Raw genomic sequence first — 19,710 nt, 5'->3', positions numbered from 1 at the left:
CAGTGGGCACCCTTGTCTTGTTCCTGATTTCAGGGGGAATGCTTTCAATTTTTCACCATTGAGGGTGATGCTTGCTGTGGGTTTGTCATATATGGCTTTTATAATGTTGAGGTATGTTCCTTCTATTCCTGCTTTTTGGAGAGTTTTAATCATAAATGGATGTTGAATTTTGTCAAAGGCTTTCTCTGCATCTATTGAGATAATCATATGGTTTTTATCTTTCAATTTGTTAATGTGGTGTATTACGTTGATTGATTTGCGGATATTGAAGAATCCTTGCATTCCTGGGATAAAGCCCACTTGGTCGTGGTGTATGATTTTTTTAATATGTTGTTGGATTCTGTTTGCTAGAATTTTGTTAAGGATTTTTGCATCTATGTTCATCAGTGATATTGGCCTGTAGTTTTCTTTTTTTGTGGCATCTTTGTCTGGTTTTGGAATTAGGGTGATGGTGGCCTCATAGAATGAGTTTGGAAGTTTACCTTCTTCTGCAATTTTCTGGAAGAGTTTGAGTAAGGTAGGTGTTAGCTCTTCTCTAAATTTTTGGTAGAATTCAGCTGTGAAGCCATCTGGTCCTGGGCTTTTGTTTGCTGGAAGATTTTTGATTACACTTTCGATTTCCTTGCCTGTGATGGGTCTGTTAAGATTTTCTATTTCTTCCTGGTTCAGTTTTGGAAAGTTATACTTTTCTAAGAATTTGTCCATTTCATCCAAGTTGTCCATTTTATTGGCATAGAGCTGCTGGTAGTAGTCTCTTATGATCCTTTGTATTTCAGTGTTGTCTGTTGTGATCTCTCCATTTTCATTTCTAATTTTGTTAATTTGGTTCTTCTCTCTTTGCTTCTTAATGAGTCTTGCTAATGGTTTGTCAATTTTGTTTATTTTTTCAAAAAACCAGCTTTTAGCTTTGTTGATTTTTGCTATGGTCTCTTTAGTTTCTTTTGCATTTATTTCTGCCCTGATTTTTAAGATTTCTTTCCTTCTGCTAACCCTGGGGTTCTTCATTTCTTCCTTCTCTAATTGCTTTAGGTGTAGAGTTAGGTTATTTATTTGGCTTTTTTCTTGTTTCTTGATGTAAGCCTGTAATGCTATGAACTTTCCCCTTAGCACTGCTTTTACAGTGTCCCATAGGTTTTGCAGATGACATGATCCTCTACATAGAAAACCCTAAAGACTCTACCAGAAAATTACTAGAACTAATCAATGAATATAGTAAAGTTGCAGGATATAAAATTAACACACAGAAATCCCTTGCATTCCTATATACTAACAATGAAAAAACAGAAAGAGAAATTAAGGAAACAATACCATTCACCATTGCAACAAAAAGAATAAAATACTTAGGAGTATATCTACCCAAAGAAACAAAAGACCTATACATAGAAAACTATAAAACACTGATGAAAGAAATCAAAGAGGACACAAACAGATGGAGAAACATACCGTGTTCATGGGTTGGAAGAATCAATATTGTCAAAATGGCTATTCTACCCAAAGCAATCTATAGATTCAATGCAATCCCTATCAAGCTACCAACGGTATTTTTCACAGAACTAGACCAAAGAATTTCACAATTTGTATGGAAATACAAAAAACCTCGAATAGCCAAAGTAATCTTGAGAAAGAAGAATGGAACTGGAGGAATCAACCTGCCTGACTTCAGACTCTACTACAAAGCCACAGTCATCAAGACAGTATGGTACTGGCACAAAGACAGAAATATAGACCAACGGAACAGAATAGAAAGCCCAGAGATAAATCCACGAACCTATGGACACCTTATCTTTGACAAAGGAGGCAAGGATATACAATGGAAAAAAGACAACCTCTTTAACAAGTGGTGCTGGGAAAACTGGTCAACCACTTGTAAAAGAATGAAACTAGAACACTTTCTAACACCATACACAAAAATAAACTCAAAATGGATTAAAGATCTAAATGTAAGACCAGAAACTATAAAACTCCTAGAGGAGAACATAGGCAAAACACTCTCTGACATAAATCACAGCAAGATCCTCTATGACCCACCTCCCAGAATATTGGAAATAAAAGCAAAACTAAACAAATGGGATCTAATGAAACTTAAAAGCTTTTGCACTACAAAGGAAACTATAAGTAAGGTGAAAAGACAGCCATCAGATTGGGAGAAAATAATAGCAAATGAAGAAACAGACAAAGGATTAATCTCAAAAATATACAAGCAACTCCTGAAGCTCAATTCCAGAAAAATAAATGACCCAATCAAAAAATGGGCCAAAGAACTAAACAGACATTTCTCCAAAGAAGACATACAGATGGCTAACAAACACATGAAAAGGTGCTCAACATCACTCATTATTAGAGAAATGCAAATCAAAACCACAATGAGGTACCATTACACGCCAGTCAGGATGGCTGCTATCCAAAAGACTACAAGCAATAAATGCTGGAGAGGGTGTGGAGAAGAGGGAACCCTCTTACACTGTTGGTGGGAATGCAAACTAGTACAGCCACTATGGAGAACAGTGTGGAGATTCCTTAAAAAACTGGAAATAGAACTGCCATATGACCCAGCAATCCCACTTTTGGGCATACACACTGAGGAAACCAGATCTGAAAGAGACACGTGCACCCCAATGTTCATTGCAGCACTGTTTATAATAGCCAGGACATGGAAGCAACCTAGATGCCCATCAGCAGATGAATGGATAAGGAAGCTGTGGTACATATACACCATGGAATATTACTCAGCTGTCAAAAAGAATTCATTTGAATCAGTCCTAATGAGATGGATGAAACTGGAGCCCATTATACAGAGTGAAGTAAGCCAGAAAGATAAAGAACATTACAGCATACTAACACATATATATGGAATTTAGAAAGATGGTAATGATAACCCTATATGCAAAACAGAAAAAGAGACACAGAAATACAGAACAGACTTTTGAACTCTGTGGGAGAATGTGAGGGTGGGATGTTTCAAAAGAACAGCATGTATACTATCTATGGTGAAACAGATCACCAGCCCAGGTGGGATGCATGAGACAAGTGCTCGGGCCTGGTGCACTGGGAAGACCCAGAGGAGTCGGGTGAAGAGGGAGGTGGGAGGGGGGATCGGGATGGGGAATAAGTGTAAATCTATGGCTGATTCATATCAATGTATGACAAAACCCACTGAAATGTTGTGAAGTAATTAGCCTCCAACTAATAAAAAAAATTAAAAAAAATTAAAAAATAAAAAAAAAATAAAATAAAAGCACTCATGTTAGCACATATATGTGAAATCTATTTAGAAAAATGGAACCTATTTTGCAGGGCAGAAATAGAGATGCAGACATAAAGAATAGGTCTGTGGTCACAGCAGGAGGGTAAGGAGAGGATGGGATGAGTTTTCTGAATGTTGAGTTTTAAGCCAACTTTTTCACTCTCCTCTTTCACTTTCATCAAGAGGCTCTTTAGTTCTTCTTCACTTTCTGCCATAAGGGTGGTGTCATCTGCATATCTGAGGTTATTAATATTTCTCCTTGCAATCTTGATTCCAGCTTGTGCTTCATCCAGCCTGGGGTTTAGCATGATGTGCTCTGTATAAAAGTTAAATAAGCAGGGAGACAATATACAGCCTTGACGTACTCCTTTCCCAATTTGGAACCAGTCTCTTGTTCCATGTACAGTTCTTTGTGTTGTTTCTTGACCTGCATACAGATTCCTCAAGAGGCAGGTCAGGTAGCCTGGCATTCCCATCTCTTTCAGAATTTTCTACAGTTTATTGTTATCCACACAGTCAAAGCCTTTGGCATCATCAATAAGGCAGAAGTAGATGTTTTTCTGCAACTCTCTTGCTTTATCGATGCTCCATCAGATGTTGGCAATTTGATCCCTGGTTCCTCTGATTTTTGTAAATCCAGCTTGAACTATCTGTTCAAGTACTGTTGAAGCCTGGCTTGGAGAACTTTGAACATTATTTGCTAACCTGTGAGATGTGTGCAATTGTGCAGTAGTTTGAATATTCTTTGGCATTGCCCTTCTTTGGGATTGGGATGAAAACTGACCTTCTTCAGTCCTGTGGCCACTGCTGAGTTTTCAAGATTTGCTGGCATACTGAGTGCAGCACTTTCACAGCATCATCTTTTAGGACTTGAAATAGCTCAGCTGGAATTCCATCACCTCCACTAGCTTTGTTCTTAGCGATGCTTCCTAAAGTCCATTTGACTTCTCCTTCCAGGAAGTCTGGCTCTAGATGAGTGATCACACCATCATGGTTATCTAGGTCCTGAAGATCTTTTTTGTATAGAAGATCTTTTATGTCTCATATTTCTTTATGGGACATTAAAATATGTTGCTTAAGATAATCCTCTTTGCATTTGAATTTTTTAGGAGACTCCACATGTTATTTTCTCTTTATGATTTTCTCTCATGTTTCAGATGCTGCTGTTTTTAATGCTGATTTTTGTAAATTTAAAGTTTCATTTATTTGTGTCCCACAACCCAGTTAAAGCATTTACTATTTTTCAAGGCTTTTTTGTAAATTACCTAAGACTTTCTATATAGACCACCATATTATCTTCAAATAAATAACTTCTAAAGTTTATATTTCTTCAACTTTATTTTTGTCCTCTTATACCTTTCTTCTTTTACTGCAAGTATATATAGATATTGGATGATGAAATATCGTACCATTGATTAACAGAGTTTTGTTTATTTTCTTAAATCCAGTTTTATCCATGTTTCATTTTGGATATTTTCCATCGTCTTGTCTTCAATAATACTAGCTCTTCTGCAGTGTCTCATCTGTTGTCAATTCAATACAGTGTAATAATTCATTTAATAAATTTTCAATCTATGGTAGCTGATTTGAATTTTTTCACATGCCTTATATGTCACTCATCATCATATTCATCTTTTCCTCTACCTTCTTAAATATGTAGAATATATTTATAAAAGCGTTTTGTACACATATCTTTGTTTGATAACTCTATTATCTCTATCATTTTGACTCTAATTATAATAATTGACTTTCTCTTGGTTTGAAACACATATTTTTTCTTTTTGTTTCTTTGCATGCCTGGTAACTTTTGATTGGATAATATACTTTGTGATTTTACATTGTTGGTTCCAGGTTTCTGTTGTATTCTTTGAATTAGTTTGGACATTGTATGGCATGTCCAGACTAAGCAAAAGTTTGAATACTTAATCATCAGTTTAATAGTTTTTGGGTTTGCCTTTAAGCCTTTCTCTAGATACCACAGTCCTTTTCTGCATGATGTCCAGTGTCTAAAAACTGCTCTTTCATATATTTTGTACAGCTTCTGGTTTTCATTTTAATGTTGGAGAGTAAAGCTAGTCTCTGCTATTTCATTATATAACAGAGAGTGGTATAATTCATTTTTGTTTTAAAATGTTAAAATTTTTCACTTTGTATGCAATGAATATTATTTCATGTGAATGCATATTTGTTTAATCACTTAATGGATGACTACTTGATTACATCTGGATACTGAAATTTAATTAAGTCATAATTGTTTGATCTCTAGGTTGCTTATGATTTTCCAGAATTTGAAGGAATTTCACGCTTGAGAATGAAGTAGTAATTGTTATGACTTTATGGGTATTTAATTGTTTTTGCCTTGTTTAAAATTTTTGTAGGACAATTTTTTATTTTTTTTTTTAATAGAGCTCTTAGCATCCTCAGCCACCCCAGGCTCACTAGCACAATTTGATGGAAATAACTATAACTACTTGCATCCTATTTTCATTTCCTAGAATCTTCAGATAGCCCATTGTTAAAAGTTGGCATAATTAACACACTGGCTAAGGAGAGGGTTGATTAAATCACTAAATGAATCTATCAAGGAATGTTTAAAATCTTAATATATCTAACATCAATTTGGAATATGAGAATAAAGGGCAACATTATGAAATATGTTTCCTATTTTAATTTGGGTTTTATTTGACTAAGCATATGACGTATATCTGTTAAAGTACAAATTTACTGCCCTTTCCTGACACTATTACTTAAGCATTCTTTCTCCTTTTCTGCCTGTAATTTGTGATGTCAGAAGGCAGGAGAGAGCCAAAACAAAAAAATCTTGTAAGGAGAGAATATTCTGAGAACCAAGTCACCTCGGGGTGAAAGGAGGAGAGCTAAGTTTGCCTCCTCGTTTGTTTAATGGCAGCTCTCAGTGACTTCTATGTGTGTGCGCGCCTGTGTGTTCATCCGCTTCAGTCGTGCCTGACTCTTGCGACCCCTTGGACTGCAGCCGCCAGACTCGTCTGCCCATGGAACTTCCAGCAAGAATACTGGAGCAGGTTGCCATTTTTTCCTTTAGGTGATCTTCCAACCCAAGGATCAAACCCGCCTCTCTTGTGTCTTCCACATTGGCAGGCAGGTTCTTACCACTGTGCCACCTGGAAAGCCCCTATGTGCAATTGGTACTTTTTTTTCCCCTGAACTTCTTGGCTGGAGTGTCTACTTCGGTTTCAGCTTTCTAGATTTGAGATTATATCACATTTCTGAAGTTATACTTCAACTCTTAGGCATTTCTATAAACATTTCTCAAATATACTAAGAGGTTAATTTTGGAAGAATAAGTACTGGTGTAAATGAAGGACATATTTCTTAGATGTATTACTTTATGCCCTGACCTGAAAGTTTAAGCAGTTTTTCCAGTTTCTTACAATGGATCAGTAGTAAGACTCTAAACACAATTTAGTAATATGGATTCCGGTGTCCCTATTGCTTGATAGGAACAATTTGATACTACAAAGTTTGTCTCAGATTCTGAAAGGACAAGGATGACCAAGAAATGAAAATAATATTCTATCAGTCAGTTCAATTCAGTTGCTCAGTCGTGTCCGACTCTGTGACCCCATGGACTGCAGCATGCCAGGCTTCCCTGTCCCTCACCAGCTCCTGGAGCTTGCTCAGACTCTTATCCATCAAGCTGGTGATGCCATCCAACTGTCTCATCCTCTCACCTAGTCTATAGTTATTTAAAAATTTGATTCACATTTTTCTTGCTATTTAAAATATAGAGCACAGTATTGACTTGAACATCACAGTTCAAATTTCTTCTGTCAAGACACCCAAGCAAATGAAGGAGATTTACTCAGAAACTTGCTTAATTGAAGGCTTCAGAAAGATGATTCATGCAAAGCTGTTTTACACTGCTATAAGCAACTCAATTGAATTCATGAAGAAAGAGGAATTTTGACAAATTTAGTTGTCAATAAAGCTAAAGGCTCTGAGATACACAGAAAGATCATCTCAGAAAAAATACAAAGAGATCACAGAAACATTATCATTTCAAGGAGTTTAAGATACAAGGCTATTTATTAACTTAGTTGGGACAGAAGATTGTGTATCCAAATGCAGTAACACTTCTGGGGATAATTCTAAATAAATTCACTCTCACTTATCTATGGCTACCAAACACACTGACCCAAGTCAGTGACATTAAACAATATCAATCACTTATTTTGTCTGGATGCTGCCTAGAATCAGATGGGCAGTTCTCTGTGGTTAACCTAGACAGTTGTAGTCAGATGTGCCTACAGTCCTCCTGAAGGGTTCACCTCTCACTCATCTTGCACCTGGCTGAGAAACATCTCAGCTAGACACTGAAAGCTGGAGCTCTTCAGTAGTGTTCTCACTCTCTCTTTCTTTGTCTATGTAGTCCCTTTCTTTTTTTATAGTGGCTACATAGTCACTGACCTTCTTATATCAAGACTGAGGCTCCCAGAAAGTACAAGGCATATTCTATTCTAGCTTCAAAAGTCACTGAGTATCACTTCTATAGTGTATTATTTGAGATGGCAGTCATAAAGACTCATTCAGATTCAAAGAATGGGATGGTCTAAATATCTTGATGGGGATGGGTCAAAGGTATTTACAGACAGAATTTAAGACCCAATGTTCACGTTAAAATTGTCTGGTGTCATGGTACTAGAAAACAAACTACCTCTGTAAGCAAACATTCACATTTGCCAGGAATCAGAGAAAAGTCTATAAACTTTTGAAAGTTTTATGTTGTACTTCTGTAGCTAATCTGCCTCGTATCAGCTGAATCACTGAAAGTGTGATTAATGATTCAATAAGACAGAAAAGTTAAAACATAGGAGTTATTTCCTTGAAATTTGTATTTTATATAAAATCTCTGTTCTTTTGAAAACTATCTTTAAAATTTTAGGTCATTACATCATGTGTTTCCTAGCATCCCAATTTTTATTAACTATCAATATACCAATAATTTAGGCTATCTTAATCATAGAGATAAGATAGTATACAATCATTTGAGGGAGTAAAAAATGCATTTCACATTTCTAGAAAAATTCTTAAAGAGGTGGGAGTACCAAACTACCTTACTTGTCTTCTGAGAAACCTTTATGCAGGTCAAGAAGCAACAAAACTGGACAGGGAACAACTGACTGGTTCAAAATTGGGAAAGGAGTACCACAAAACTATATGTTGTTACATGCTTATTTAACTTCTGTGCAGGTTACATTAGGCGAAATACTGGGCTGGATGAATCAAAAGCTGAAATCAAGATTGCCAGTAACTTTAGATATGCAGATGATACCACTCTAATGGCAGAAAGTTAAGAGGAACTAAAGAGCCTCTTGATGAGGTTCAAGAGGAGAGTGAAAAAGTTGCCTTGAAACTCACCATTAAAAAAACTAAGATTGTGGCATCCAGTTCCATCACTTCATGGCAAATAGAAGGGGAGAAATGGAAACAGTTACAGATTTTATTTTCTTGGGCTCAAAATCACTGCAGTAAGTGAGCCATGAAAGTAAAAGATGCTTGATCCTTGGAAACAAAGCTATGAGAAACATAGACAGTATATTAAAAATCAGAGATGTCACTTTGCTGACAAAGGTTGATATAGTCAAAGCTACGGTTTTTCTAGTAGTCATGTACAGATGTGAGAGCTGAACCACAAAGAAGGTTGAGGACTTAAGAATTGATGCTTTTGAACTGCAGTACTGGAGGAGACTCTCAAGAGTCCCTTGGACTGCAAGGAGATCAAACCAGTCAACCCCAAAGGAAATCAACCCTGAAATTCATTGTAAGGAATGATGATGAAGCTGAAGCTCTCAATACTTTGGCCACCTGATGCGAAGAGCTGACTCATTGGAAAAGACCCTGCTGTTGTGAAAGATTGAAGGCAGGAGGAGAAGAGGGCAGCAGAGGATGAGATGGTTAGATAGCATCACCAACTCAACAGACATGAACTTGAGTAAATTCTGGGAGACAGTGGAGGACAGAGGAGCCTGGCATGTGCAGTCCATAGAGTCACAAAGAGTTGGACATGACTTAGTGACTCAATAACAGCAAAAAGCAAAACAAAACAAAACAAAACAAAAACGTCTATATGCACTAGGAAACCAAAATATTTCTGTGATCTAGTTTACTGTGATAGCAACTTATTTCTGTGGTCTGAAACTGAATCCACAGTATCTCCCATATTGTTATTTCCCATATGATTCAGTATGATAGATATTGAATCCACAGTTTCTATCAATATGCCTGTATTTTTCTTTTTTTTTCCTCTTTACCTTTCAATTTGAATAACTTCTATTGACCTATTTTCTAGTTCACTGAATGATCGCTCAGCTATGTTAAGTCTACAGATGAGTCTGTCAAAGACATTATCTCTCCATTTCTGTGCTTTTAACTTGTAGTGTTTTCATTTGATTCTTTTTGTTTCCATTTTCTGTTGAAATTGCCAGTGTAACACTGCTTGTTGTCAATCTTTCCCATTAGACTTTAAATATATTAATTATGGCAATTTTCTATTTCCTATCATTAATTCTGACATCTCTGTTATCTTCTAGTTGGCTTTTGATTATTACTCTATAACTGAAGTGTGTGTTTTCTCATACACTGTTCTATGTCTTATAGTTTTTGTTGAAAGTCTGCCTTATTGTATACAGCAATAGAAACGCAATAGTTTTTAGCCCTTGAAATGGGTACACATTTCCTTACAGTACAAGTTTTTGAGTTAATCAACTTGGAGTTTTGGCTGTGGTGATGTATTATGACTGCAAAATTGGCTATAAGTTCATGTACAATACTGTGTGTTTAGGATGTTTGTGCAACCCTGAGCCTTGATCTTCTTTTTGCTCTGTTCCTCAGAAAAGCTCTTTTTTCATGCTCTCCTGTCCTTCTTTCTCCGGTTTTTGCCATTAGTTATTTTTCAGGGCTTAACTCTTGGATGTGGAGACTTGAGGGACATTCTGTGCCTAAGCTGTAGCATTAGGCAGTCACACTATCCTCAGTTTGGGGAAAGTTATCTTCTTTTTTTTCTCTTCCTCCCTCAGTTTAGTTTTGCGCCCAGTTCATGGTCTTCTACTTCCTCAGGAGTAGAATCTTTCCTGTGTTTCCTTCTCCTGGTTGTAAACTTTGTCCACCTCTGTTACGGATTAAGGCCTTTGTTCCATGGTGGGTATAGAAGAGATGGGTCCATCCCATATAACTGCTGTTACCTTTCTCCATTGCACTACCATGGAAACTTTCTTAGGGCTCGCTCTGATCTTTTCTGTGAATGCCCAGTGAGATTTGTTATAAGTGACTTCAACAGGGTGGAGTCCTCTGAGACCTCCAGTCTCAGGGGCATCACAGTGTTCCGTGGGTCCCAACACAGCTTTCAGCAGTTGATCAGTTACTCACATTGAACTACTGTTGCAAGTATCCATTTGCATCTGTACCACATGAATCAGTGCTCACCTCTTTTCTTTTTGCATGTTGCTGTCTCTTACTAGATTTTGGAGCACTGGTTTTTCTGTGAACTTAGTTTTATAATAGGTTCAAAACAAGTCACAATTGAATGTTTATTTTTGTTCTTTTTTATTGTAAGTATGGGAGTAAAACACCTTAAAGCTTTCTATAGCCAGTACATGAAGAGAGAAGTCTCATTTTTTCAGTATTCTATGATTTAATTTTTTAAAATACTATATACTGCATTTATTTATTTAAAATAACCTTGATATATATTTTTTAAATAAGTATCTAGCACAAATGCATCTGCTTAATTTTTCATATAAAATATAATGTCTATATTTGTTAACTTTATAATAGAAAAAAGTATAAAGGTATGAACACAACTAATCTTTAGGAGAAAATAGTGAAAATAGAAAATTCTTCTCATTGAAGTTTGACAAACTAGTATATGTGTATGTACATAAACAACAGGATCAGATAAAATATGTATGCTTAGGTTATTTCCATATTCTGTTTAAATTATTTTCTATGATGACATCTCCTAAGTCTTCTAATAAAGAAACTGGAGAACGAGAGAGAGACATTAAATGAGAAAGGCGGGGGAAAAGGGTAAGGTTTGTGCTGAGAGGAAATAATATAAGTTGTGGAAAGTAAAACAGGAGAATAAAGATGCTTAGTGGCTACAGAGTGTAAGAGAGCAATATAAGAATGGAGTGATAGGGAAAGAAAATTTTCACAGTTGTAGATTTTTTTTTTTAAAGGAGAAAGAAAGAAAACATTATTTCTGTGTAAGTAGCTTCTGTCTGCTGGATTGATTTTATTCCATTGACTGCAGAGAGTAGCCGGCAGAGGCTACAGGGTTTAATTTGGGAGTTAAATGCTTATATGTAAATCCACCAAGTGTTTAGGGCTCTTTTATAAAGTGTTCATTAGACCAGTAATTTCATCTTTTTACTGTTTTGATTTAATAAATTTTTGTGATAAAATGTATTAATTTTATGACGGGAAAATCAATGAGCTATTTTAAAAATCAAAGCCCAGTAGAGTATAGGACAGTATGAAGCAATAAGAAATCAAATACACATTTGAGTGGGAGTGGTCTGCCACCACTGTCCATCAGAGAAGAAATTTCTTTAAGCCTCAGTTTCCACACTTATTCTTAAGTCAAATAAGAACACTACACTGGATTCCTTATTTTTCAAATCTGTGCCCTGGGAAGCACTGAGACAAGGTGTTGATGCGAGGTCAGCTGGGAGACACTCAGCGCTGCTTCCTTGTTTGTTGAGTTTTTCTGTTTGTTTGTTCCAAAGTTCCTGTTAATTTTAAGGTAATACTGTTGAACTAAAAGAATTTTAGAATTCTAAATTAATTAATAAAAAGGGCATATATACTTTGATATACCTTATTAGTTTTTTTGGGTTGCGATAACAAAGTACCACAAATGAAGTGCATTAAAACAACAGAAATTTATTCTCTCACAGTTCTGGAGGCCAGAGTATGGAATTAAGGAGTCTGCAGGCCTGTTTCCTCTGAAGTTTCCAAGGAAGAATCCCTTCTTGCCTTTTCCTAGCTTCTAGTGTTTGCCAGTCATCCTTGGCATTCCTTGGCTTGTAGAGTATTGCTGTTACTGTCACTAAGTCATGTCTGACTCTGAGAACTCACAGACTGTAGCATGCCAGGCTTTCCCACCCTTCACTGTGTCCCAGAGTTTGCTCAAACTCATGTCCATTGTGTCAGTGATGCTATCAAACCATCTCATCCTCTGCCACCTCCTTCTCCTTTTGCCTTCAATCTTTCCTAGAATCAGGGTCTTTCCCAGTGAGTCAACTCTTGCCATCAGGTGACCAAAGTATTGGAGCTTCAGCATGAGTCCTTCCAATGAATATTCAGGGTTGAATTCCTTTAGAATTGACTAATTGATCTCCTTGCTATCCAAGGGACTCACAAGAGTCTTTTCCAGCATCACAGTTTGAAAGCATCCATTCTTAGGTGCTTAGCCTTCTTTATGGTCCAACTTTCATATCCAAACATGACTACTGGAAGAAACATCTGTTGCTGTTGTTAAGTCACCCAATTGTGTCTGACTCTCTGCAATGCCATGAACTGCAGCACGCAAGACTTCCTTGTCCCTCACCATCTCGTAGAGTTTGCCCACGTTCATTTCCATTGAATCAGTGATGCCATCTAACTATCTCATCTACTGTTGCCCTCTTCTCCTTCTGCCTTCAATCTTTCTGAGCATGAGAGTATTTTCAAATGAGCCAGCTCTTCGCATCAGGTGGCCAAAGTATTGGAGCTTCAGCTTCAGCATCAGTCCTTCCAATGAATATTCAGGACTGATTTCCTTTAGGATGGATTGTAGTGATCTCCTTGCTTTCCAGGAGACTCTCAACAGTCTCTCCAGCACCACAGTTCAAAAGTATCAATTTCTTTGGTGCTCTGCCTTCTTTATTTTCCAGGTCTTATATCTGTACATGACTACTGGAAAGACCATAGTCTTGATTACATGGATTTCTGTCAGCAAAATGATGTCTTTTCTTTTTAACACACTGTCTCAGTTTGTCAAAACTTTCCTGCCAAGAAGCAGTCTTCTAATTTCATGGCTGCAGTCACCATCTGCAGTGAGTTTAGAGCCCAAGAAGAGGAAATCTGTCATTGCTTCCACCTTTTCCCTTTTTATTTGCCATGAAGTGATGGCACTGGATGTCATGATCTTAGTTTTTTTTTTTTTTTTAATATTGCGTTTTAAGAAGGCTTTTTCACTCTCCTCCTTCACTCTCAACAAGAGGCTCTGTAGTTCCTCTTCACTTTCTGCCATTAGAGTGGTATCATCCCTGTATCTGAGATTGTTGATATTTCTCTTGGCAATCTTGAGTCCAGTTTGCAACTCATCCAGCATGGCATTTCACATGATGGCTCTGCATATAAGTTAAATAAGCAGGGTGACAATTAAAGTCATGTCGTACTCCTTTCCCAATCCTGAAACAATCTGTTGTTCCATGTCCAGTTCTAACTGTTTCTTCTTGACCGGCATACAGGTTTCTCAGAAGACAGGTAAGGTGGTCTGGTCTTCCCATCTCTTTAAGAATTTTGAGGAACTCCTCAAGTGTCTTCCACAGTGGCTGCCCTATTTAATATTCTACCAAATTGTGCCAGGATTCCAATTTCTTTAGGCATTCAGCAGCACTTGTTATTTTGTTTGTTGCTTTTGTAAAAAAGTCATCCTGATGGATATGAAGTGTTATCTCACTGCAGCTTTAATTTGCATTTCCACTTCCCATGTGGCATAGTTAGTAAAGAACCCACCCACCAATGCAGGAGACATAAAAGACATGGGTTTGATCCTTCATTAGGGAAGATCCCCTGAAGGAGGAAATAGCAACCCACTTCAGCATTCTTGCCTGAAGAATCTCAAGGACAGGGTAGCCTAGCGGGTTACAATCCATGGGGTCGCAAAGAGCCGGCACAACTAAAGTGACTTAACACAACACACAGTGATTAGCAACTCTTCATATGCTTACTAACCATTTGTATATCTTCTTTGAAGAACTGTCCATTCAACTTTGCTCATTTTTAAAATTAGATTGTCTTTTTTGTTGTTTAGTTAGCTAAACAGACTGAATGTGCCTCATCTGCAAGAACATATGTTGAAGCATAATCCTCTATACGATGGTATTTAGAGATAAGACTTTGGGAGATGGTTAGGTCATAAGAATACAGCCCTCATCAATGCAATTACTGCCTTTAAAGAAGAAACCCCAGAGAGTTCCAATGTCCTTTCATCTATGTGATGACACAGAGAAAAGACATTGATAACACCAGAAAGTGGAACCTCACCAGAGATTAAATTTGCCAGAATCTTGATCTTGACTTCTGGAGCTTCAGAATTATGAGAAAATAAATGTTCTTTAAGTCACCCAATCTATGGTACTTATATTACAGAAACCTCAAAGACCAAGGAGAATTACAAAAGTTCAACAGTTCTATAGAAGTATTCTGAATATAAGCATTTCTCAGACATAAGAAATGCAAATATTTTCCTATTCTGTAGTTTGTTTTCTAATTCCCTTGACAATGCCCTTTGATACACAGAAGTTTTTATATTTTTGTTTTCCTTCTAAGTCTTTAAGTTTGTGAAATCCAATTTATCTGGTGTTTTTTCTTTGCTGCTCAGGCTCTTGGTATCATATATAAGAATCAATTGCAGGGTCGCGGGCTCTGAGTGGCCCCTGCCCGATGGCAGCAGTAGTTCTAGGAGGAGACACCGTGGGTCCTGAACGTATCTTCCCCAATCAGACTGAGGAACTCGGGCCACATCAGGGCCCCACGGAAGGCACTGGGGATTGGAGCAGTGAGGAACCAGAGGAAGAACAAGAGGAAACAGGGGCAGGACCAGATGGCTACTCCTACCAGCCTCTGAACCAAGATCCTGAAGAAGAGGAGGTGGAACTAGCACCAGTGGGGGATGGAGAAGATGTAGTTGCTGATATCCAGGATCGGATCCAGGCCCTGGGACTTCATTTGCCGGACCCACCGCTAGAAAGTGAGGATGAAGATGAGCAGGGAGCTACAGCATTGAACAACCATAGCTCTATTCCCATGGACCCAGAACATGTAGAGCTGGTGAAAAGGATGATGGCTGGCATAAGCCTGCCTGCACCAGGGGTTCCTGCCTGGGCTCGTGAGATATCAGATGCCCAGTGGGAAGATGTGGTACAGAAGGCCCTCCAAGCCCAGCAGGCTGCCCCTGCCTGGAAGTGACCACCCTGAGAGCTGCCGTAACTCCCTGCATTCCAGGCCAGAACCAGCACAGGACTGAACATATCCTGGTTGTCACTCCATCTCCATCCTCCCCGGCTCCCCTCCACATCAAGGCAAATCAGACTTCTTCTCAGAGACCCACTTTATTCAGTTCTGTACATATGGGGACATCAGCCCAAGCCCAACCCACCTTAGCATGTATCACTCTGTGGAGAATAAAGCACCCTATGTACACACACACACATACAAAAGAATCAATTGCAAAGCCAATGACATGAAAATCAACCCATATGATGCCCTGAATTTTTTTTGTTTTTACCTGCTATATCAACATTTCACCTCAGTTCATTTGCTCAGTCATGTCCGACTCTCTGTGACACCATGGACTGTAGCACACCAGGCTTCCCTGTCCATCACCAACTCCCAGAACCTGTTCAAACTCATGTCCATCGAGTCAGTGATGCCATCCAATCATCTCATCCTCTGTCATCCACTTCTCCTCCAGCCCTCAATTTTTCCCAGCATCAGGGTCTTTTCCAGAGTCAGTTCTTCACATTAGGTGGACAAATGATTAGAAATTCAGCTTTAGCATCAGACCTTCCAATGAATATTCAGAATGGATTTCCTTTAGGATTGACTGGCTTAATCTCCTTGCAGTCCAAGGGACTCTCAAGAGTCTTCTCCAACACCACAGTTCAAAATTATCAATTCTTCAGTGTTCAGCTTTCTTTATAGTCCAACTCTCACATCCATACATGACTACTGGAAAAACCATAATTTTAACTAGATGGATCTTTGTTGGCAAAGTAATGTCTCTGTTTTTTCATATGCTGTCTAGGTTGGTCATAGTTTTCCTCTAAAGGAGAAAGAATATTTTAATTTCATGGCTGCAGTCACCATCTGCAATGATTTTGGAGACCAAGAAAATACATCTCTCATTGTTTCCATTGTTTCCCCATCTATTTACCATGAAGTGGTGGAACCAGATGCCAGGATCTTAGTTTTCTGGAAGTTGACTTTTCAGCCAACTTTTTCACTCTCCTCTTTCACTTTCATCAAGAGGATCTTTAGTTCTTCTTCGCTTTCTGCCATAAGGGTGGTGTCATCTGCATATCTGAAGTTATTGATATTTCTCCTGAAATCTTGATTCCAGCTTGTGCTTCATTCCATTGTGATCATATATATGTGATATATCATATCCACAACAAAACAGCTCTTCTCAAGTTTAAAAAGTGTGAAAATGAGGGTTTTTTTTTTTTGGTGAAAACAGTTACGATCTGCTCTCATAAATACTTTCACGTGTGTGATACAATGTTGTTGACTATATTCACCATGCATATTATATCCTTCAAACTTACTTATTTTGTAACTGTAAGTATGTGCTCTTGGAGCAACAACATCCCATTTCCCCCACCTCCCAGTCCCTGGTAACCACCGTTATACTCTCCGTTAGTCTGAATTTGGCTTTTTATAATCTGTATGTAAGTTATATCATGTAATACTTACATCTTCTGTTCCATTAACCTGTTGTTAGTCCATTACTCTGTGTAGCAATGCCATATTACTTTTTCAGTCTGAGTTCGGAGTTATACAAACTAGAGACAAACACTGCCTGTCATTCATTCAGGAATCCCTCCAGATGAATCAGCACAGACTTACACAATAACTTGCTAATGAGGTCTGCTCTGCTTTCTCTGGAACTGGAGATGAAGCACCAGCACTAGAACCATGGGCTGCTGCCCCTTTAAGAGCACTGCTGCGCCAGGGACTTGGTGTGGCAAAAGCAGTAAAAACACCCTGTAACTATTTTCCAGAGTTTTGACAAAGCTTGTTTTGACAGTTTACATTTGTTTTTCAATGTTTCTGTGAATAGATGAGAGCTGGGAGCTGCCTACCCCTTCATTTTGCTGACATCACTCTGAGGCATCACGAAATGTATTCTTTAAAAGATATTTTTCATCTCTCCCAGGACTACTTAGAAGCTCATGGGTGAAGTTCTGTGACAAATGAAGCCATCTAGCACTACTTTAAGCCTTAGAGACTCTGGAGGCTTGATGGTCAGAGGAGTGAAAACCTTACGTGTTCTCAACACCAGGTGGGGTAGCTTCTGGAAGAAATAAGAATTTAGCAGAGTCTGGAAGGTTAAGTAGGATTCAGACAGATGATAGAGGAAGTGGGGAGCATTCTGATTTAGATGAAGTGCTGTGTTGCCAATATACATAGAATTCTGTAGACTGACTAGTGTCCCTGGAGCAGAAATTTATTTATGGGAAAACAAGTAAAAAATTAAATTAATTTAATGCATGTATAACCTGTGTTTCAGCAACATGATTTCAAAACTCCAGGCTTTTACAAAGGCTTTGTTTCACCAATATCTCCTGAGCTGGAGGATAAAATAGTATCAAATGGGATTCAGGAAGTCGGAAAAGTTATAGAGTAGAATTTATGTGATTTAATGATTTTATGCTTCTATGATTTCCCTTCTCCTGTATAATGACTAGTGCTGCTATTATCTTCAGTCTTATTACAGTTTGTATGCCATCTTCCCTTACTATTTAAAAAATAAAATGTATTATACTCATAAATATATGAAATTTTAAAAGAAAAGAAGAATTGTATTTTTATTTTATAAACATGTCAAATTATGAATTTTAGAAATAGTAATTCTGTATTTTTCCACAGATGGTAAAGTGTCACTTTCAAGACAATCTCTATGTGAAAATACAGAATGACCTAAAAGATAATATAAAAGAAGTTGATAATATGCAAATATAAAGACTGGAAAGAAATATTCAGAAGTATATAGTGATCTGAAAATTGGAACTTAAGGCCAAAGAATGTTCATGTCTCGCATAATTGCTGTATATTTTATGTGTATGTTCCTTTAACAAACACGTAATGTGAATTAGAATTTTATGTAAAAATTGGGTCTAGAATTGAGAACTCCTGGCTGGCAATTCCATTTTAGCAGATTTATATCAAGGACAGAAATGGATCTAGGGCAGAAGAGTTTATTACTTACATGGCAATTATCTTTTTACTTGATTTATCAAAATGCCTTGTTGCAATCTGTATTAGCTTTTCAGGGCTGTTGTAACAAAAATTTACTGCACATTGGATGGCAGAAATACTGATAACAGAAGCTTACGTTCTCGCAATTCTGGAAGCGAGAAGTCTGAGATCAAGCAGTCAGCAGTGCTGAGTTCTAAGACCATTCTTCCTTGCGTTGAGATGGCTATCTTCTCCCCGAGCCTTCACGTGGTCTTCCCTCTGTGCACGTGTGTGCGCTAACTTTCCAGCCTTATTAGGACACCAGCGGTACTGGATTAGGCCCACGAATGACCTCATTTAACCTTGTCATCTCTCTGTTCTGTTGTCACCAAGTGGTACTCTACTCTTTTGCAGCCCATGGACTGTAGCCCACCAGGTCCTCTGTCCATGGGATTTCACAGGCAAGAACAGTGTAATGGGTTACCATTTCCTTCTCCAGGGGATCTTCTCAACCCAGGGATGGAACCTGTGTCTGCATTGGCAAGTGGATTCTCTAACACCGAGCCACCAGTGAAGCCTTATCATCGCTTTAGAGAGATTTATATCTGTAAATACCTGAATAGTCTGGTGTTTTCCCTACTTTCTTTAATTTAAGCCTGAATTTTGCAAAGAAGTTCATGATCTGAGTCACAGTTAGTTACCAGAATTGATCAAGTATGACATAAATCCAATCCCTTATGATTATACAGTGGAAGAGACAAATAGATTCAAGGGATTAGATCTGATAGAAAGAGTGCCTGAAGAACTATGGACAGAGGTTCATGACATTGTACAGGAGGCAGTGATCAAGGCCATCCTCAAGAAGAAGAAATGCAAAAAGGCAAAAGGTTGCTGAGGAGGCCTTACAAACAGCTGAGAAAATAAGAGATGCTAAAGGCAAAGGAGAAAAAGAAACATATACCCATCTGAATGGTGAGTTCCAAAGAATAGCAAGGAGAGATAAGAAAGCCTTCCTCAGTGATCAATGAAAAGAAATAGAGGAAAACAATAGAAAGGGAAAGACTAAAGATCTCTTCAAGAAAATTAGATATATCAAGGGAATATTTCAGGCAAAGATGGGCATGATAAAGGACAGAAATGTTATGGACCTAACAGAAGTGGAAGATATTAAGAAGAGGTGGCAAGAATACACAAAAGAACTGTACAAAAAAAAAAGATTTTTTTCCATTTATTTTTATTAGTTGGAGGCTAAATACTTT

At 37.8% G+C, this 19,710-nt stretch overlaps 1 protein-coding gene and 1 long non-coding RNA gene across 2 annotated transcripts in view; both read left to right on the top strand.

Annotated features, from left to right (window-relative positions):
* Nucleotides 1-18,001, top strand: part of LOC122700655 — a 101,850-nt gene extending 83,849 nt beyond the window's left edge. The window contains exon 5 of the long non-coding RNA XR_006342853.1: nt 17,334-18,001. This is a non-coding gene — a long non-coding RNA (uncharacterized LOC122700655). The remainder of the gene's footprint in view (nt 1-17,333) is intronic.
* On the top strand, nt 14,889-15,696 carry LOC122700653 (male-enhanced antigen 1-like). Its single transcript, XM_043913694.1, has one exon. The coding sequence runs from the start codon at nt 14,936-14,938 to the stop codon at nt 15,458-15,460; it is 525 nt and encodes a 174-aa protein (XP_043769629.1). The 5' UTR covers nt 14,889-14,935; the 3' UTR covers nt 15,461-15,696.
* Nucleotides 18,002-19,710: the final 1,709 nt, after the last annotated feature.

The sequence above is a fragment of the Cervus elaphus genome, chromosome 9, assembly GCF_910594005.1.
Source record: "Cervus elaphus chromosome 9, mCerEla1.1, whole genome shotgun sequence".
Classification (NCBI taxonomy): Eukaryota; Metazoa; Chordata; class Mammalia; order Artiodactyla; family Cervidae; genus Cervus; species Cervus elaphus.
The sequence above is the reverse complement of the archived record's forward strand: the minus strand, read 5'-3'. Positions and strand labels throughout refer to the sequence as shown.

Coding starts and splice junctions, on each gene's coding strand:
- LOC122700653 (XM_043913694.1), top strand. CDS start 14,936: ATGGCAGCAGTAGTTCTAGGAGGAGACACCGTGGGTCCTGAACGTATC.